This window comes from Epinephelus moara, chromosome 12 (assembly GCF_006386435.1).
Source record: "Epinephelus moara isolate mb chromosome 12, YSFRI_EMoa_1.0, whole genome shotgun sequence".
In the NCBI taxonomy this organism is placed as follows: domain Eukaryota; kingdom Metazoa; phylum Chordata; class Actinopteri; order Perciformes; family Serranidae; genus Epinephelus; species Epinephelus moara.
In genome coordinates, this window is record NC_065517.1 from 14,969,836 (window position 1) to 14,988,514 (window position 18,679).

An 18,679-nucleotide genomic window follows, 5' to 3' on the forward strand; every position below is an offset into this window, starting at 1 on the left:
GGAGCTATCCCTGCTACAAACACGCCCCCTGAGGCTGTAGCAGTATAAATACACACTCTTGTACAGTAGGTGGCGGTATGCACCTGGAAGTTGTTTGCGATCCGCCAATAAATTGAGAGAAGAAGAAGAAGCAGCAGTATAAATAGAGGGAATCGCCTCTTGTTCACAAATACTTTCGGGTAGAAAACCAGCAGAGTTTTACTATATCTATCTATATATATATATATATATATATATATATATATATATGTATATCTCGCATTTTTCACGTCACTGTATCACCGTTTAGACTAATCTGATGTTTGTAAAGTCTATAAACAATGATTGAACGAACATTACTATTTCTGTGTGCACGTTTTGTAATAATAACATGGTTATCGTAGCTTAGCTGGGCTAACCGTTAGCTGTTAGCCGTTAGCCGTTAGCCATTAGCCGTTAGCGGCGTCTGTAATAACTCAATAAACGGTCTGTGAAAAAAAATATTTTTTCCAGCGGATGTCTTAGTTACAACATGATTGAGCTAGCAAAGCAGTTTTGCGTTGCTATGTGTGGTATTTATTCAGTTTTGGGAAATCACGATGTCTAGAGAGCATCAGTGGCTGCTGCTAACAGTGACAGCTAACACTAGCAACAAAGCTAACATCAGGACGTCATCTGTTAAAAGCCTCCCGTTGTCGGATATGACATGAAACTACTCCAGTTAGCTCAATCATGTTGTAACTAAGACATCCGCTGGAAAAAATATTTTCAGTCAGTGGAGCCGAACCGACACTCTCCCTCCCTGGACTACATCCTCCCGTTCCGCCCGCTGGTGCGGGGTTACGTTCATGTACAGTACACGGAGGGTGCTTCCCTCTCGCGAGTTGGCGTGGACTTAATGGCTGCAGCCTGGAGTCATGAGACACAAGAGGCTGCAGACATACCCCTCCAGACACGCCCCCAGCGTTTCACAGCAGAGAGAAGTGCTTGTTTTTCCATTATTTTGAGAGCTAATTTTATATACTTAACGATTTTTTTAATCTTTCAAATTTGGCTCAGTGATTAATGACACATATTTCTGTGATGTGACAAACTTATAACAGACATTTTTTGCTGCTTTACACGGACTTTAAACTCTCCCAAAGACAGTTTGTTGTCATTTCAGGTAGGTCTTCTCATTCTGATATATTTTAAACAGTTTTTTAAAGTCCATTCCATCCATCCATTTTCATCCGCTTATCCGGGGCCGTGTCACCGGAGCAGCAAGCCAAGCAAAGCACCTCAGATGTCCCTCTCCCCAGCAACGCATTCCAGCTCCTCCTGGGGGACCCCAAGGCATTCCCAGGCCAGATAATATATGTAACCCCCCAGCATGTTCTGGGTCTGCCCGGGGCCTCCTACCAAGAAGATCATGAAGACCGGGGCCCTCCCCTTGAGCCAGATCATGGCCGGGCCATGGGCTATGGGGTCTGGTCGGGCTCAGCCCAAAAAAATAACATGGAGCCAACACCCCATGGGCCCACTATGCGCAGGGACAGAAATCAAGGTCTGGTGCATTGTGTGCCGGGCAGCAGGAATGGGCGGTGCCTCAGGCGTGCTGATACCTGGCATCAAAGGACTGTTTTTTCAAGTTCTCTTTGAATTAGTTATTTGATGTTACAAAAAGTGTTGGTTGTTTGGGTGTCTGATGTCATGATTGACAGCTGGGCGTGCCAATCGATTTGCTTGCAATCAGTGGCGGTGTTTGTGATTGGTTGGACGAGTGTATGGGCAGGAACTCAATGCCGTTAAGATCTTTACTGTGTGGACTCTTGATGTGTTCCATGGGAAGTCAGAATTTTCAAGTTCCCAGTCAGAAATTTCAACTCAAACGTCCCCTGAAGTTGGAATTTTTCATCTCGAAAAGTTGGAGGAACCTATCCAACCCCGACCTCAAAATCCAATATGGCTGCTCCGCACATCAACAGTAGTGACAGCTTTAGAAATATACTGTTTGTTAGCACTTATATCTTACTTGTGTCACACTAAATCAGTCATACACACAGTCCTGTCCAACTTCTATCTGTGACCATGTTGCTACGGTGTTTGTATACGCAAAATACAGTGTATTGGTTCTTATAAACTGGAATTGCTAACAGTGGCTAATCAGGCTTGAATGGATATTGCTTACAACATCTGGGTTTTTGAAAATTGTTGTACTGGACCGTCATTAACTCTGAAGCAAACAGAACGCAGCATCTGGCTCCAAATGACATCACCAATGTAAAATTATATTTTGCTTCATTTTTGTACAGTGGGAGGCAGTGGAGACGTGTTGTCCATTTTTATATACAGGATATGGTGGAAATGATCCTATTTTATATTGAAGCTAGAATCAAATCCAAACAGTCTACTCCTAACCCATATTGTCTGACATAAAGTCGCATTTCCTCCCGCTAAAAACTGACCTGGACTTCACTGGTTTCCAGTTTGTGCAGACTGTGTTGATTTCTCATGTGCTGATTCGCTTCTGTGTCCGAGAGGACATCATCGCCTCTGCAGGGCCTCTTCAGTTCATCACTCGGATCTAGTTTTTCTCTGCATGTAAACAGAGCAATTGAGGATTTATACAAAGCATTAGAAACAATAAAACAAGACTAAGAGTCTACAGTTTATCAAGTTCACCACCTTAGTTTAGCATGTTAGTGTGATAGCATTTGCTTATTTGTACTGAACACAAAGTACAGCTGAGGCTGATTGGAATAATGTTAGGTTTGCAGGTATTTTCGGTCACACAAATTAAACACTTGACCTGATGATGGTGCTCAATAAAAGGTTGTGGGATCACAAAGTTATTACAAGTCAGGCAACATGAGTGTCTGTACCAAATGTCAAGGCAATACATCTAATAGTTAAACAGGGACTTTCAAGCACTGCAGTCTCAAGAAAACTTCCATTATTGCTGCTGAAACAGGACAGAATGTAGAGTACTAGCATTTTGTTATCTTATTGATTTGTGTGCGTGCGTTCTATAGAAAGAAATACGATGATAAGCCAGACAGGAAGTTTAAGCTGACATTGTGCTTTACTGATAAAAAATGGCAGAAACCTACTTCCTGAGCCAAGGCAGTGCCGCTTAGATGTGGCAGATTGAGATGAGGTGATACAGTAACACGTGACAAAAACAGAAAAGAAAAAAACAGAAGCTGTTTTTTACCTTAGAAGTCCTCTTGATGTTTGTGCCATTTTTGTTACATCTGTACCATCAGATTTTCTTCCTGGTCTCAGTGACCGTATAGTCATCCTTTTCTGACCTCCTAATATGAAACAATTACACAGAAGAGACTTTTAAGATGCAGAATTATGGTAATTATCTGTAAACTTTGAGGTTTTGTATCCTTAAAACAAACAAGTGAAAGTAGCAGCAAACAAAACATTATTGAGTGAAACTGGGCTTCAAGAATATGTTCACAATATCGCATGTGACTTTAAGGTTCAGAAAAACTTTTTAACATATTTTTTTGCATATAATGAGGACTGGATTTTGTTTCATATCTTCATATTCAAAACTCTACACTTGCCAGACCACTAGTCTCCTCTGAGGACAAAGAGCCTCTAACAACCCCACCTGTAATGTCTGATGATGTATTCTCTCTGGTCCCATCCTCTATGTAAGTGCACCCCAGGTGTGTTGGGTCTGGTCACAAAATTACCAAAAGTGCACCGAAAACACTGAGGATGGTGCACTTAAAAAATAGAGTCCTGTATTTGCTTTGCAGTGGTGTAAAGTAACTAAGTACATTTACTCAAGTACTGTACTGTAAGTACAGTTTTGAGGTACTTGTTCTTTACTTTAGTAAAATTCAAGTACCTCAGAAGTTCGAGAGGTAAAAATTGTATTTTTTACTTCACTACATTTGTCTCACTGCTACAGTTACTTTGCTTTCCAGATTATTTAAAGATATAATCAACAAAGGATTATGATGTCATATTAGAGATTAAACTACCCAACAGTATATAGAGTAGTTTATAAAGTAGAGATTACATTCTGCCAGGGGTGTGGGCTCGAGTCACATGACGTGGACTCAAATCACACATTTGATGACTTTATCAAAAAAAAAAAAAAAGATTTGAAACTTGACTTGGACTTTAATACCAATGATATGTGACTTCACTTGGACTTGAAACTTTTGACTTGAAAATACTTCATACCTCCCCCAAGCCAATTTGAGACTTAAGAGTTTTAGACATTTTTCCAGTGTTAGATGAGTTAAATACAGCAAGACAGGACAGAAGCATAAAAAATCATTGTGTTGTGGTAGGCTACTGCTTCCATCCATCCATTTTTATCAGCTTATCCGAGGCCGGGTCGCAGGGGCAGCAGGCCAAGCAAAGCACCCCAGATTACCCTCTCCCCAGCAACGCTTTCCAGCTCCTCCTGGGGGACCCCAAGGCGTTCTCAGGACAGATGAGATATGTTATCCCTCCAGCGTGTTCTGGGTCTACCCCGGGGCCTTCTACCAGTTGGACGTGCCCAAGACACCTCTAACAGGAGGTGCCCAGGAGGCATCCTGATCAGCTGCCTGAACCACCTCAACTGACCCCTTTCGACGCGAAGGAGCAGCGGCTCTACTCCAAGCTCCCTCCGGATGTCCGATCTCCTGACCCTATCTCTAAGGCTGAGCCCAGCGGTTCTGTTGGCTTCATCACATCCTGACCTCCAGGTTACTGCTTAATAGTGCTATATGCTATGAAAGTAAAATGTCAGCACTACTTTTTAAAGATTAAGTTCAGTCACAATTGTTTTGACGAACTCATCTTTACAAATAAAATGCAATTTTTAAAAGCATTCATGATTTTGGAAAACTTAATAAATATTTATTCTTTTGTTAATGTAGCATTACAGTTGGGGAAGGGATGACTATGACTTGTGTAGGACTCAAAACTCAAAGTTAAGAATATTGGACTTGACTTGGGACTTGTCAATCTTAACTTGGGACTTGACTCAGATTTGCCTGTCTTGACTTGAGACTTACTTGTGACTTGCAAAACAATGACTTGGTCCCACCTCTGCATTCTGCATGATGAGTACTTTTACTTTTGGTACTTTAAGTGTATTTTTGTGGTAATACCTATGTACTTTTACTTTGGTAAAATGTTGAATGGAGGACTTCTAATTTGAATAGAGGGTTTTTTCACTGTGGTATTGCTTTTACTTGAGTACAAGATCAGAGTATGGCATATGGAGTCAATATCAGTATGTCAATATTCATAGATAATAGACAAACACACTAATTAAAAGAACTGAATCCTGGAGGAAGCACTAAAAAAATGAATTTTGATCCATGAAAATTATTTTAAGATGCAGATTCAGTGAAAAATATGAAAACCAGACCTGAATAACGTGTCATATATGTCAAAATTACCATTAGAATAATCCTGAGTTTTATCATCTCTGTTGGAGATGGAAGAGGAGGACTGCTGATGTGGCCCTAATCCAGATCCAAGACACTGGTCCTGTTTTTGGCTCCCCGGGAACATCCATTCCTCATCAGCCTCGCTGCCATAATCATCCTCTGAAAGGTTTAAATGGGAATCCTGGAGGCCAAGGCAGGGAGGAGGGGATGGGAGCTTGGGAAACTGGTGACACTGGGATGGTGGGTTATCGTCATCCTCACTGCCACTACCACTACCAGTGGTGCTTCTTTTAGTGGAATGCATGGGAAATGTACTGAGCTCCAGAGGTGTCGGGACTTGACTTGTGTTGCTTGGCACACAAAGACAAAATGCTGCTGTTGTTGTCCTGACTTGTTTCTGACCTTTGACCAAGTTTGAGCCTGTGCTGCTTCCTGGTCTCGACTTGTTGCACTGGCAGAGATGAAAATGTGTTTTTGTTTCATCACAGCCTGTGGATAGAGTTTCCATGTTAAAGCTTGAGACTCTCTCCATGTGGTCGCTCACGGTCTTAAAACTAACAATAACTTCCTGATTTCTCCCGGTCCGGGGGGACACTCTGTTGTCCCTAAAACAGGGGGAAATGTTGAAATGTATGTTGTTCTGCTGCAGGGGTTGTTCCCATAGATCGTCTGAGGTGGCACTACATGAGCTCACAGCCATTTGTCCATGAGGTGCTGTGAATTCAAATAGACCTTTCACCTCCTCTTCTTCAACAATCTTTCCTGCAGTTTCACCCATGTTTTCCATTTCTTGGTGCTTCAACCTCTTTTCTCTGAAAGACTTGCCAACGGAGGGTGTCGGCTCAGACAGTGATGGATTAATTCTGCATTCTGTCTTTCTTAAATGAGGGTTATCAATGTTTTCTTTTTCTTCCAAATGGGATTTTTCTCTTGACTTTCCTTCATGCAGCTGTCTAAGTTCCTCTTCCCTGTCAATTACTGCAGGAGTATCAGTGATCTGTTGTCCTTCCAAAGGTGGAGTTTCAGGTTGGGGCATGAAAGGAGTGTTGGCGTAAGTTTGCTCTTGGCCGCAGACCAGAGAAAAGACATCAGCCTGAGGCTGGATCTCTGGTGTGTGAGAATTACATGAACCAGAACTAAGGTCTTGTAAAGTCCCAAACTCTCGGCTATGCTCAGGCTGAAAGTTCAGAGACTGGAAGGTTTCAAGCTGCGTTCCGTCGTCTTTAAAGACCGTAGAAGGGGCAGAGGAGCGTCTCTGGATGTCGGAGGTTAACTTCCTGCTGGGCTGCTGCAGGCTAAGGGAAGCCCTCCTCCGGACCTCCTGCTGATCAGTGACCTTCAAATTATTTCTGTCCATCCTGGAAATGCCCTCACCCTCCTGCATGTAGCGACGTCTCTCTGTCGTCATCCCACTGCGGTTCTGAAAGAATAAAGATTGAAGAAAAAATTCCTCAGAGAGACGTGCATGACATTTGATAGAACGCATTTTAGCCATTTCCCTATGTGGGCTACCTTAAATTTTATTGGAGGGGTAAAAATGGTTATGTACAGCTTGCAATAGTTTGCCAGTGAAAAGTTAAGCTGGATTCCAATGGATTGTCCCTTTCTCCCCAATTCATATGATTTGTGATCAAAATGGCAATAGTAGGCTCAACACAGGATGGTATGATAAAAGAAAACTATGACCGACAAAATGACATTTCAGTTCGTTACAACTCGACTAAAAATGTTTTTCCTTTTTGTCTTATTACATGGTCATAGCTAAGTTCTGTAGACCTTATATGAGCTGTTAAATATGTCGAAATATTAGTCCTGTCATTCTTTGTGTTTGGTGATTTGATGTTTCTTCTTGTTTTTGTTGTTTGTTACGTAGCTGAAGGTCATCTAGGTGAAGTTTAATATGCCACGACACTATGCCACAGTACAGTACTCTATATACTATACTATTATGTAATTTACCTGCAGCTGTTTTGGCTCAGAGATTTCATGCACTTTCAGATGCTCCTCTACACGTTCCCCGAAGGTCTCTTCCTCCCTCAAAGCAGATCTGATCAACCTTGGTGCCAGAAAAAAGAACAACTAAATTATACTTGGAAATATAAGTAAAAGAAAACAATCAAATAATATCAAAGAAGAGGAGACCTAGTATGCTCATTTTGGTAAATGGACCCGCACATTCACACAGGTTTCATACACCCCTAAAAACAAGAAAGCCACGCGACCCTCTATGAAGCTTTGGGGATTTTTGTGGGGGTCAGGACCCCCAGGTTGGGAATCACTGATATATCTGATAGAAAATATGGAAAGGTATAATAGTTCCCCTTTAAGATAACAAAGAAGTGGGACACATGTTCTGCCTTATAGTATGTGCAGTCCAAGTAGGTTTACAAGTAACAAATGAAAAGCCTCCAGAGTTTTAGGCCAGCCGTCTGAGTACCTGTCTTCAGGGTCAGCAGAGAGGCTGACTGGGTCCTGGTCTCCATCTCTGTGCACAGTCTGGTGAGTCCCTGTGGTGGTAGGTGAGTGCCTTTGCTGTGCTGTCTCTTCTTTGGATCTAAATATATCTGAATGGTAGACATGAAGGCAGGACAAACTTTAAAGGGACAGTTCACCCCAACATCAAAAATAGCCATTTTCCTCTTCCCTGTAGTGCTATTTATCAATCTAGATTGTTTTGATGTGAGTTGCCGAGTGTTGGAGATATCGGCCGTAGAGATGTCTGCCTTCTCTCTGATATAATGGAATAAGATGGCACTGGGCTTGTGGTGTTCAAAGTGCCAAAAATACATTTGAAAAACTCAACAGCAATGTCTCTTTCCAGAAATGTACCGCAAATAAGAGATTTTTATTTTTTTTATTTTGAGGTGAACCTTCTCTTTATGATACAATATTTTAAGGCAGAAAAAGGAGTGAATCTCCAGGATAGGAGGTGAAGGAAAGCTTCGCTGTGTGCAAGCTGGAAGTCAAAAGTATGTGACTGGATGAGTGCCAAACATCTCAGCCTCCTGTGAGATAGTATGGATGACAGTGTGAGAAAAATTCTGCACCACTGTGAGTTATAGCAGCAGGTACAACTTTACAGTAAGTGTTAGTGGGTCACAGGTTGGCTTGACAAACTGAGTATAGTGATCTGATTGTTATTTTGACTGACAGATTTTCCTCTGACGCTGCAAAGCTACACTTCTCGGAGTCTTGCTCTATTTAAACATTCACAATAAACAAGCCATGATCACGTTTCTTTAGGTTAATAATCACTGTTCATTTTAAAAACTAAAAAAAACGATAAAATGTCACATTTTAATAAAGCTTGTTGGACAAATTTTAAGAAAATAAATAATCTGTCTTCTTAATATTTCTTAATCCTTAATCATCTGTGTGCTTCATTGACACGATGAAGACTTTGGAACGGCATCTGTAGACACCAGTTTATGCAGCAACATAAAAGTAATCATCCTGGTATTTCACTGGATATGGGCCAACTTTGACGATTAAAATCTGAAGCACAAAACAATGAGGGCAGAACAACATAAACAGAAACCTTCATTGTCTGAAGGACTATGCTCAAGGCACCAACCTGGCCTCCGAATTCCCCAGTTCCCCATCTAAACAAGCATTCGTGGGACGTGGCTGAAACCCAGAGGTACCCCCGATCCACGGTGGGGCCCACTTGGATCAGATTTGGCTGTGACCTGTTGTGGGACATGGACACAAGACCACCGGGGTTGTCCTGTGGTGGTTGGCAGCAGATCATTTGGGTCTTGTGGGTTGCGAGGTGGGGTACAAGCACGTCCTAGAGACACTTGATCAGATCTGGATCTGGGGAATTCAGAGGCCAGGTTGGTGCCTTGAGTTTAGTTCTTCGGGCCATTCCTGAGTGTGGCATGGTGTATTTTCCTGCAGGGGGAGCCACCGCTATCGGGGGGTCCCATTGCCATGAGGGGGTTAATTTGTTCCGCAACAGTGTTTGGGTGGGTGGAGCATGTAAGGTGGCATCCACATGAATGCCGGGACTAAAGGTTTCCCAGCAGAACATTGTACTGTAATGAAATGATTAATGTTATTCACTTGACTAGCTGGTGGTTTTAATGTCTTAACTGATTGGTGTAGAAATTATTGAAAATATCCATACTTCCAACTGTAGGAAAGGTTACTGTAAATAAATTATTCTTATTTGTGTGTGTGTGTTACCAGTTTGATAGAAAATGAGGCACAGAGTGTTAAAATGTGACATGAAATTGCCCTTTCTAGTCATAAAAGTAATCCTCCAGGTAGCTTAAGTATGACTGGGCAGTACCGAGGGGCAGCAGACCAGACTGCTGGGCTTTAATTACACCTTGATCCACTGCATAGTTGACTGAGTAACCCAACATACAATTAAATCATTGTCTGAGGAGGGAGCACAGGAGAGGAATGGGAGGTCAAGGATCAGTTAAAAAAAAAGAGCAGCACAGAAAAGATACTCATCTGACAAGGCCAAGTCTGAGACAAGATAGATTAAATCAAGGATCACTCTGTGTAAATCTATCTAGATCAAAGCAAACAAATTCAGATATCTTATCCAGCAATAAAGCAGTAAAACTATTCTATGACTCGGACAGCAAACAAAATAGACACGTAGATTTATAATTCAGGCACTATAACTGTGCTAATTAGGTTAACATTTCTCAGACCTAATCGTGTGTAAAGGTGGCCTTTACAGTAAATCATGAACCTGATCTGAAAAAAGGTCATGTCCTTGCCACATTTCTAAAACGTGTCTCAAACTTATGAGCTTGTCTGGACTTGTAGCTGAAGTGGAGAAGGAGTTTGAAGCATGCAAAGTTCGAGGCAAGCACAGCGGAGTGTGAGGCCTAGGGCTAACCTCTTTTCCCCCTCCCCGAAAGAAATCGTCCTCCCTTAGGACGCAACATTCCATGCAAACTCATTTACTTTTCCTTACATAGTAGAAACCACTGACAGCAGCACTATGTCAATCTCCTCATGCATTCATGTACATCTATCATCAATTCCCAGGGATCCACATCTGCGTACTCTGAGGAGAATATCGCTCTGAATATCCCTTTACATTTTTAGCATGTGTGGAGGAGACGTACAGTTTTAAACGGTGACACTGAGCCAGAGAGCAAAGAGCTGAGACACTCCAAAACTGCCATTCATGAGAAACTGTAAGTCACACAGTAGCTTCTGGGATTTACTGAAGCCCTCAGAGTAGCAAAATGGTTAATTCTCACAGTTTGTGCCAGGAAATAGCAGTATGCTTTGCGAGAAAAGTTTCCATAATGTTTTTTTTCCTCATATGACTGGCTGTCTGTCAAACGTCATATCAACTTGAGCTATCAGTATGTGACTGTTCTGACTTGGTTCACACAGAGGGCTTGTCAGGGCTCAACACGGCATGCAAGTCTTTGATTGAACTGCATCACTTAAAGAAATATCTCCACCTCTGTGTTTGAAGTTTAACCTTAGTTAAGAGTCTTACTTTCCTGTTAAGAAATAGAGCTTGGGTTATTTCTATTTTAAATGCTACAGCTTGGTCTTGGCCCTTGTCAGTGCCACTGGTCCCACAGTGGAAAAGCAGCAGGGTGAGTCACCTCCCCGGGCTATAAAAGGCGGAGCTACAAGCACAGGGCTGAACTGCAAGTCAAACTCAAAGAAGGCGTCACCCATTTGCTCTGCACACTGAGCAGAATCACTTCCAGACCTGATACTGACTCTCACAAAAACAGGACACTCAAACCTGAATGACTTTGGAGACCAGGAACACACACAAGGACTGACAGAATTTAAAACCTGAAGGAGGAATACGACTGAAGACGCTGAAGAAACTTGTTTGGCAGGTTTTTTTCCTTGTGATTGTTGGGTGAGACTCCACGTGTGAAGTGACTGCCTTGTTAGTTTAGAGAAGATAACTTTGCTCTTTGTGTTGAGCTTGTAATTAATATTTACTCATGTCTCAGCTAGAGTATTTGACTGCTCCGATGACAAACCAAACTTACCAACATATTGAGGACTGTGAGGCCTCAAACAGGGCACTGTATAAATTCTATGCAGCTGTCATGATTGTGATATTCATTCTGGCTTTGCCTCTGAATGCATCTGTCATCCACCTCTTCATATTCAAGCTGAAATTCTGGAAATCCAACAGCAACAACATCTTCCTTTTCAATCTGGTGTTGGCTGACATCCTCCTGCTCTTCTGTTTGCCCATAAAGGCAAATAACTATATCCAAGGGGAGAGGAGAAGTGAGAATGACACCGTTTGCAAAGCAATGCTCTTCATGTTGTTTTTAAACCGAGGAGCTAGCATCGCCTTTCTGACAGTGACTTCCATTGATCGATATTTTAACGTGGTACACCCTGGTCGAAAGAATCTACTGCGAGCTCTGAAGAAATCTCCTCACATCTCGATCCTCATCTGGCTGCTTCTCCTACCTCTTACTATTCCCACCATGCTCAAGAACTTCGACTGCTGCAACAGCCACAGCCATAATAAAGACGACAAAAAAGAGGATGCCTTGATTAAGGTAATGTTTCCATGCTGAATGTGTGATTTGTGTAAATTGTCACTGTGCATCTCTCCCTAAGTTTGATAGGTTCTCAGAATTGTTCCCAAAACTCTGTTATAGTGCATGTCATAAGATGACTGAAATGACAAGAAATGAACATACGAGCGGAAAATGATTCATCCCGAACCGTTCTGCGTTACTGGAAATTTTTTTGTAAGGGCATGTTCATGTCATGTTGTTCTCTCTTAAATAATTGTGAGCTGTGACCATGTGGCAACACAGTGCTGAGTGAGCACGTTTTCGATGTCATCACATCCAATGCTGTGTCATTCTCGTTTATGCAACACACAGTTCACACAACATTACAGTGAAAGAGGAAGTAGCCAGATTCTTAAGGAAAAGTACTAAAACAACATCGTGAACATACGGTTACAAGTAAAAGTCATGCGGTGAGAACTTTTGTCAGAGGATGATACTTTAAGTATCAACAATGAATAATGTCCCATGTGATTGTATTATAATGTATCATTAGATTATAACTCATGCATTAATATGAAAGCAGGGATTTTACTGTTGGAGTTAGTTTAAGTAGAGCTTATTTTGATCCATTAAGTCATGTTTATGTTCATTATGGACGAAACTGATTATTTTCACTATTAATCGGTTGAGCCATGAGCCCAAAGTGACGCCTTCACAATGTGTGTTTTGTCCAACCAACAGTACAACGTTTAACATTAATAAAAATAAATTGAGTAGTTAAAAGTAAAAGCAGCAATTCCTCACATTCATGAAGCTTGAACTACATAAAGTTTTCCCAGGAAACACCGTTTGTACGATTATCAAAATAACTGCCAATCAATTTTCTGTCAATTGACTAATCATTGCAGCTGTATGCAAAAATCTTAATTTGATGAGTAACTAATGACTTAAAAAAAATGTAAACAGTACAATATTTGCTTCTGAGATGTATAATGTGGCATGAAAAGTAAAGACTCAAGCAAAGTACAAGTACTTGAGTAAAAGTACTTAGTTACATTCCACTACTGCTATTTTATGCCAACAGTTACTCAGCCTGAAGTAACCGAGAGGCTAATGATGTTAAAAATAAGAAAATGACAAAATATATTTAATTAAGTTGATGAAAGGCCTAATCAGAAATGAAGTATGTGGGACCATGGCATCCTCCCAGAGAGAACAGAGTATACCAGAGGTTATCTCATTCAACAAGCGCCACTCAGATAGAGCCTGTTTCCAGAGCTATTTTTGCACTGACACAGCATTGCTCTAGTTGAGGCGTGTTAAACCTGGAGTGTGTCAAATTGCACCACACATGACAAGGCTGTAGTTTGGAAAAGATATGTGCGTGTTGAAACCACAACAATAATATTGTCATAAAAAAAGAGGATTTAATGCAGGACGAAGTACCTCGTGTAAGAAAATAGTGTATGACATGAAAGAAAGTCAACTGTCTTTGTACAGTAGAGACTGTGTTTATACCACAGTCCCTTGCTTATATCCTAGTCTCTATATACAGACTCTACATTCAGTGAATGTAGAGTCTGTAGGCAAACCCCGGAGATCTTGCCTCCAGAAGAAGAGCGGAAGAGCCCTGGTTTCCGGTGCTAGGCTGTTTGTAGTCCGCGTGATATTGACCAATCACGTTTGAGCCGGCTGCAGTTGTTGCCAGGTTAAACGGTCTGTGCGGTGAACTAACGAGGTGGAACATAATTGGCGTCACTGCAAACTCTGAATCCATCGCAATGGTTCAGCATATTTACTTATATATAAACGGAAGTCGGAAACGGAAATTCGCCTCCTCCGCCCAAATCAAACCGGAATGCCAAAAAATCAGGGGGTCTGCCCCCCAGAGGCTGTATCGCCTTCTGCCGGAAGTCAGACGGCAATACAGCCGATGGGTTCCGAGAATGCTTATATCCTCATCCATTATTTGCAGTCACTTTAAGTTTCTCTGGTGAACTAGTACAGAAGAATAAATACTGTTGGCTACTTTTACAAACACCTGTCCCGTGGTGAAAAGTAAGTAGATTTACTAGTGCTGTATTTAAGTACAATTTTTAAGAATAATTTGCATTTTATTTTACTTAATACTTCTACTCTGTTATATTTAAAAGAGGAATGTTTCACTTTTTACTCCACATCATTAATAGTTACTTCACAAATTAAAGGGACAGTTCACCCCAAAATCAAAAATCCGTATTTTTCCTCTTACCTGTGGTGCTGTTTATCCGTCTAGATTGTTTTGGTCTGATTTGCTGAGTGTTGGAGATATCGGCCGTAGAGATGACTGACTTCTCTCTAATGTAATGGAAAGAGATGGCACTTGGTTTTCTGGTGCTCAAAGTGCCAAAAAATACATTGGAAGAACTCAACAGCAATATCTCTTTCCAGAAATCATGACCTAGGTGCTCAAGACAATCAACAGACCTTGTTGTGAGCAGTTTCATGTAGGAACTATTTTCTATCCACCACACTACACCCGCCAACTGTATCACTGCGCAGAAGGAAGCCTGCATCTACTGCTAGCTCACCTAGCACCACTGAGCTAGCTAACATTACAGCATTACACCTTGTGCTGTCATGAGCAGTCACTCTTCCTTCTGCACAGTTGGTGGGTGTAGTTTGGTAGAAAGAAATAGTTCCTAAAGGAAACCAGTTACCATAAGGTCTGTGGATTATCTTGGGTTACCAGGTCATGATTTCTGGAAAAAGACGTTGCTGTTTAGTTTTTCAAATATATTCTTTTGGCGCTTTGAGCACCACAAGCCGAGTGCCATCTAGTTACATTACATTGGCGAGAAGACCAACATCTCTGTCCCTTTAAGATTTTACATAAAAAAGACGTATATTTAGAATGTTGGTTTAACAGTTTACCTGTCCTGATGTACAAATTGCAGGGACATAATGGCTAAACAATCGAAAACAAGAATTTGTCCGTGATGTATATAAAAATAATGTTGATCGTTTTTTCTGATTTAAGGATGTGGTGGACAGTTTGCGAGAAGTGGTCTTCTTTACCCAGATTCTCATCCCCTTCGTCATCCTGGTCTACTGCACAGTGCACATTGTCAACCGGCTCAGAAAAAAAACAGTCGGGGATACGACCAAGCTGAGGAGAGCTGTCATTCTAGTGACCTCTGTCATGGTGGTCTTTTCCCTCTGCTTCCTCCCTTGCACCATAGCCAGGATGGTTCTGCTGATAGCGCGGGTCCAAGAGTGGACAGAGGCCAAGGAGGATAAAGCTGCTGTGGCCTTTGACGGCCTCATGGTCCTCTCCTACATGGACTGTCTGCTGGATCCACTGGTCTACTGCTTCTGCAGCACCAAGTTTAAAGCTCTTTACCTCAACAATTATTTCCCGTTTTTAGTAAAAAAAGTTCCGGTGCCATTAGAAAGTTCTACAGGGAACACATCGCAACCTCAACGAAATAATGTCATTTAAAATTCATGGAAAACAGAGGCTGTCTCTCTGTGTGGTGACACCTGACCCACCTAAAAGAATTCTGCCTGAGACTGACTTGTCCCAAAAATGTACATACTTTATGAAAGGGGACTCTGAAGGTAATCTCAATAAACAGATATCTGTATATGTATAAAGAATCTGGAGGCAACAGGACAAAATGTTGGTATCGGAAGGGCTCTGATTTCCGTTTGTACCATGTTGGAGTGGGCTTTGGTTGCCTGCAGGTGAACAGTCTGTGTTGAGAGTATAAGAGGCTGAGGGCACTGGCTGAGATGCAATCTCAGAACCCTCTGGCTATCGTCTGACCACGATTTATGTTATTTTTTTAGCTTTTTTTGTAAATGTATCTGCATTCATACTGTATGTAGATATCTGACTATAAAGATTCATCCAAATGTCCATCCAACTCCATTCTCGCATCTCAAGTTGCTAATCAAACTGTCAACATGGCTGGCGCATGCAGGAGGAAGTGCTGGCCTAGATCTCTGTTATCTAGATATCTGCTGGCTGCATGGGAACCTCCAAAATACTGGCTGTTGGCCCCAGAGGCTAAATCTTCATCAGACCAATAGCTTGTGGGTTCTGAGATTGCTCTGAATGTAAAGTGGGCTATGAAGACAATACCTACAGTAATTATTTAAGTTTCTATTTGTATTGATTCTAAAACAGAAATAATACAGAGGCCGAGATGTAAATAGGAAGTACAGTTACAGATCTTCCAAAGTGTGTCATGTGTTATTCAGCATTGTGGCTATACTGTAGTGGTAAGTCAACATATAGTCTCCTACTAATCTAGAATATATTAATGTTGGTGGATTTTCAGTAAAACATAAGGCTTTTTTTTTAAAAGGGGAATGCCCCTCAGCCAAAGTATGCACATCTGTATTTCTTTCTTTCTTGGACAGCGAGTAGTTATGACCATTGAACATTCCTTTCAAGTGTTTCAAGTGCGAAAAAAGAACAGAATGTGATCCTTGAAATCATACCAATCTCACACAACCTTTATCTGAGCTTCCTCAGCCGGAAAGCATTGGTGTTTAATGTTTAATCAATTACAGTTAAAAATATATATAAAACCATGTCCTCATAAATGTTTAAATCTAGTCAAATACATTCCCTATGAAGCTGTAAATGGGGAGAAGTTCCAAACTAAGGGAACCAATATTTCTTTTGACAGAAGTCAGAGACAGTATTCACAAACATGGACTCTTTTAGCAGGAGTATCAAATGTGTGCATGGTACTGAGCCCCAAATAGGGGGATATTAAGCCATGGTCAGCCCCCTATTGCATAATATTTAAGGCCAATATGGGGGAGCTGATCATTAATGCTGATTTACTATAGATTTTAATAACTGTTTATACTGTATGTAGAGAATAATGGGTTTAATTATACTGTACAATATGTTTTGTCCGGGTGATTTAAAGATTCCACATCGACAACCATTAATCCAGTACACAAGTGAATCAAAAATGTAGCGTTTCTCTCACAACATAAATCATCAATCATGCCTTTAATCAGACCAAACAATACTTCCCATAAGTCATCTGGGTGATCTCACTCAGTTTGGTGATGTCATCACTAGTAACAGTACAGTGAGTGAGGTTATGTCTGTTGTTGCTCTCTGGCTATAGATAGATCGCTTACTCATTTAAGGAGTCAACTGGCTCGGGGTCTGACGACTCTGGGGCTTAGCTTTAAAGTAAATGTTACTCATCTGTGTGTTAAAGATGCATCATTGTGTATCACAAAATTGCATAAAACTGTGATTGCTTTGTATTTGTCACAGCTTTGTTTGACATGGTGACAGACTACAACAATACAATGAGACATTTGTGCTGTGGGACAATATTCAACTTCCTTTTTCCAAGTTGAACTCATCATAAAATCTAAGTGTATTTTATTTGTTAAGACAAGTTTGTCAAAACAAGTGTGATTTAACTTTATCATAAAAAAGTAGTACTGACATTGTACTTTCATAGCATGTAGCACTTATGACCAGTAACCCACCACAACAATTCATTTTCTATGTTTCTGTTCTGTCTTGTATTTAATGAATCGCAGTCGAGTTGCAAGTATTTTTGATTTTACCAAGCAGGGTCTAAGGTCATCACATTTGAGACTCGAGTCCAAGCCATGTGACTCAGGTCCACACCTCTGCTGTACACACAACCTGTTTGGCTTTGCAAATGTTACATCTGCACAACTGACAATGAGTTAACTCTAAGTGAATGAAAACAAGGTAAATATTTACAGAGTAAACAGAGTAATGTGTCTTAAGGTCATGAATAGTGTGAACAGAGTTTGTCTGTCAATACATACGCTCCATTCTTGTTTGTAATGTTTTATCCACAGTAACAAAGTATGTTTGTAACTCCAACTGTAAATGTACCAATTGGCCAAATAACAAGTAGGACACAATGGGTTGTTTTTTTTGCGCTCGGATACCTCTTCTTTACTCTCACTAATTGTTAAACTAAAAAAAAAACAGCTTTAATCACCATCATCTACGAAGTGAGATATGTGTGCTAAAGTTCATTGATAGTTTCTTTTAAAATTTGGGACGCAGGTGTTTAATGACTCAAGCACTTGCGAGTAATGACAAGTCATCCTGACATGAATGCAGCATTAGTGCAGCTGTATAAATAACTGTGTTTTTGTTACAAATGGGAATAGATACTGATAATACTACTGACGTTAACTTTTAGGTTTATATGCCCCTATAAAAAACATTTAATATAAAAGAAGTGCATCTGAGTGCATCTTCTGAATTCATATGATAATTACATGTAATGCATTTACATGAGTTCCAATAACTATGGTTTAAACATGTTATAGGTTGGGGTTTTTATTAAAAGAGTTCCAATAAATGCTTTAAAGTCATACCCTCCACCATCACTCAACTATCTAAAGTTGTCGACAGGAATGTTTGATCTTTGGTAAGAGAAATGTGTAGCAGATCAAAGATTACATTCAGAGACGGACACAAGTAAACATTTCATGACTCAATTTTACAGGTGGCATTGTGTAAATATTTGTCCTTTTTGTGTTTTTACTACTGGTGTAATATGTAAATGTATAAATATATTTTTATCTTTGAGTACATTTGTGCTGTCTGATCCTTCATCGTCCTTCTGCTCAGAAAATTATGCTGATGTGAGCCTTGAAATGTCTTGAATTAATTTGACGGTCTCGATTTCTAATGAATGCGTTTGAAGCTTGATATCCAACAGCACCTCTGCGCTGAGAACGCAGCTGTCACACAAACATTCCCATGAAGTGCAGATATGAGTCAACACACATTTAAGCAATCTTGAA

The 18,679-nt window shown here is 40.7% G+C and overlaps 2 protein-coding genes across 4 annotated transcripts in view; one reads left to right on the top strand and one right to left on the bottom strand.

The window, feature by feature from the left end:
• si:ch211-140l13.3 (uncharacterized) overlaps window positions 1–18,679 on the bottom strand; it is a 51,236-nt gene that overhangs the window by 10,483 nt on the left and 22,074 nt on the right. For all 3 annotated transcript variants that reach the window (XR_007570808.1, XM_050058320.1, XM_050058321.1), the window contains exons 4-8: window positions 7,813–7,939; window positions 7,335–7,431; window positions 5,385–6,795; window positions 3,176–3,275; window positions 2,427–2,556 (exon numbers count right to left, since the gene is read on the bottom strand). Coding sequence is in view for 2 of the 3 variants with exons in the window: in XM_050058320.1 (XP_049914277.1) it covers window positions 2,427–2,556; window positions 3,176–3,275; window positions 5,385–6,795; window positions 7,335–7,431; window positions 7,813–7,939 (1,865 nt within the window). In the remaining variant the exon portion in view is untranslated. The remainder of the gene's footprint in view (window positions 1–2,426; window positions 2,557–3,175; window positions 3,276–5,384; window positions 6,796–7,334; window positions 7,432–7,812; window positions 7,940–18,679) is intronic.
• On the top strand, window positions 11,042–18,462 carry gpr31 (G protein-coupled receptor 31). The gene is made up of 2 exons (XM_050058323.1): window positions 11,042–11,899; window positions 14,880–18,462. The coding sequence occupies exons 1-2, from the start codon at window positions 11,324–11,326 to the stop codon at window positions 15,339–15,341; spliced, it is 1,038 nt and encodes a 345-aa protein (XP_049914280.1). The 5' UTR covers window positions 11,042–11,323; the 3' UTR covers window positions 15,342–18,462.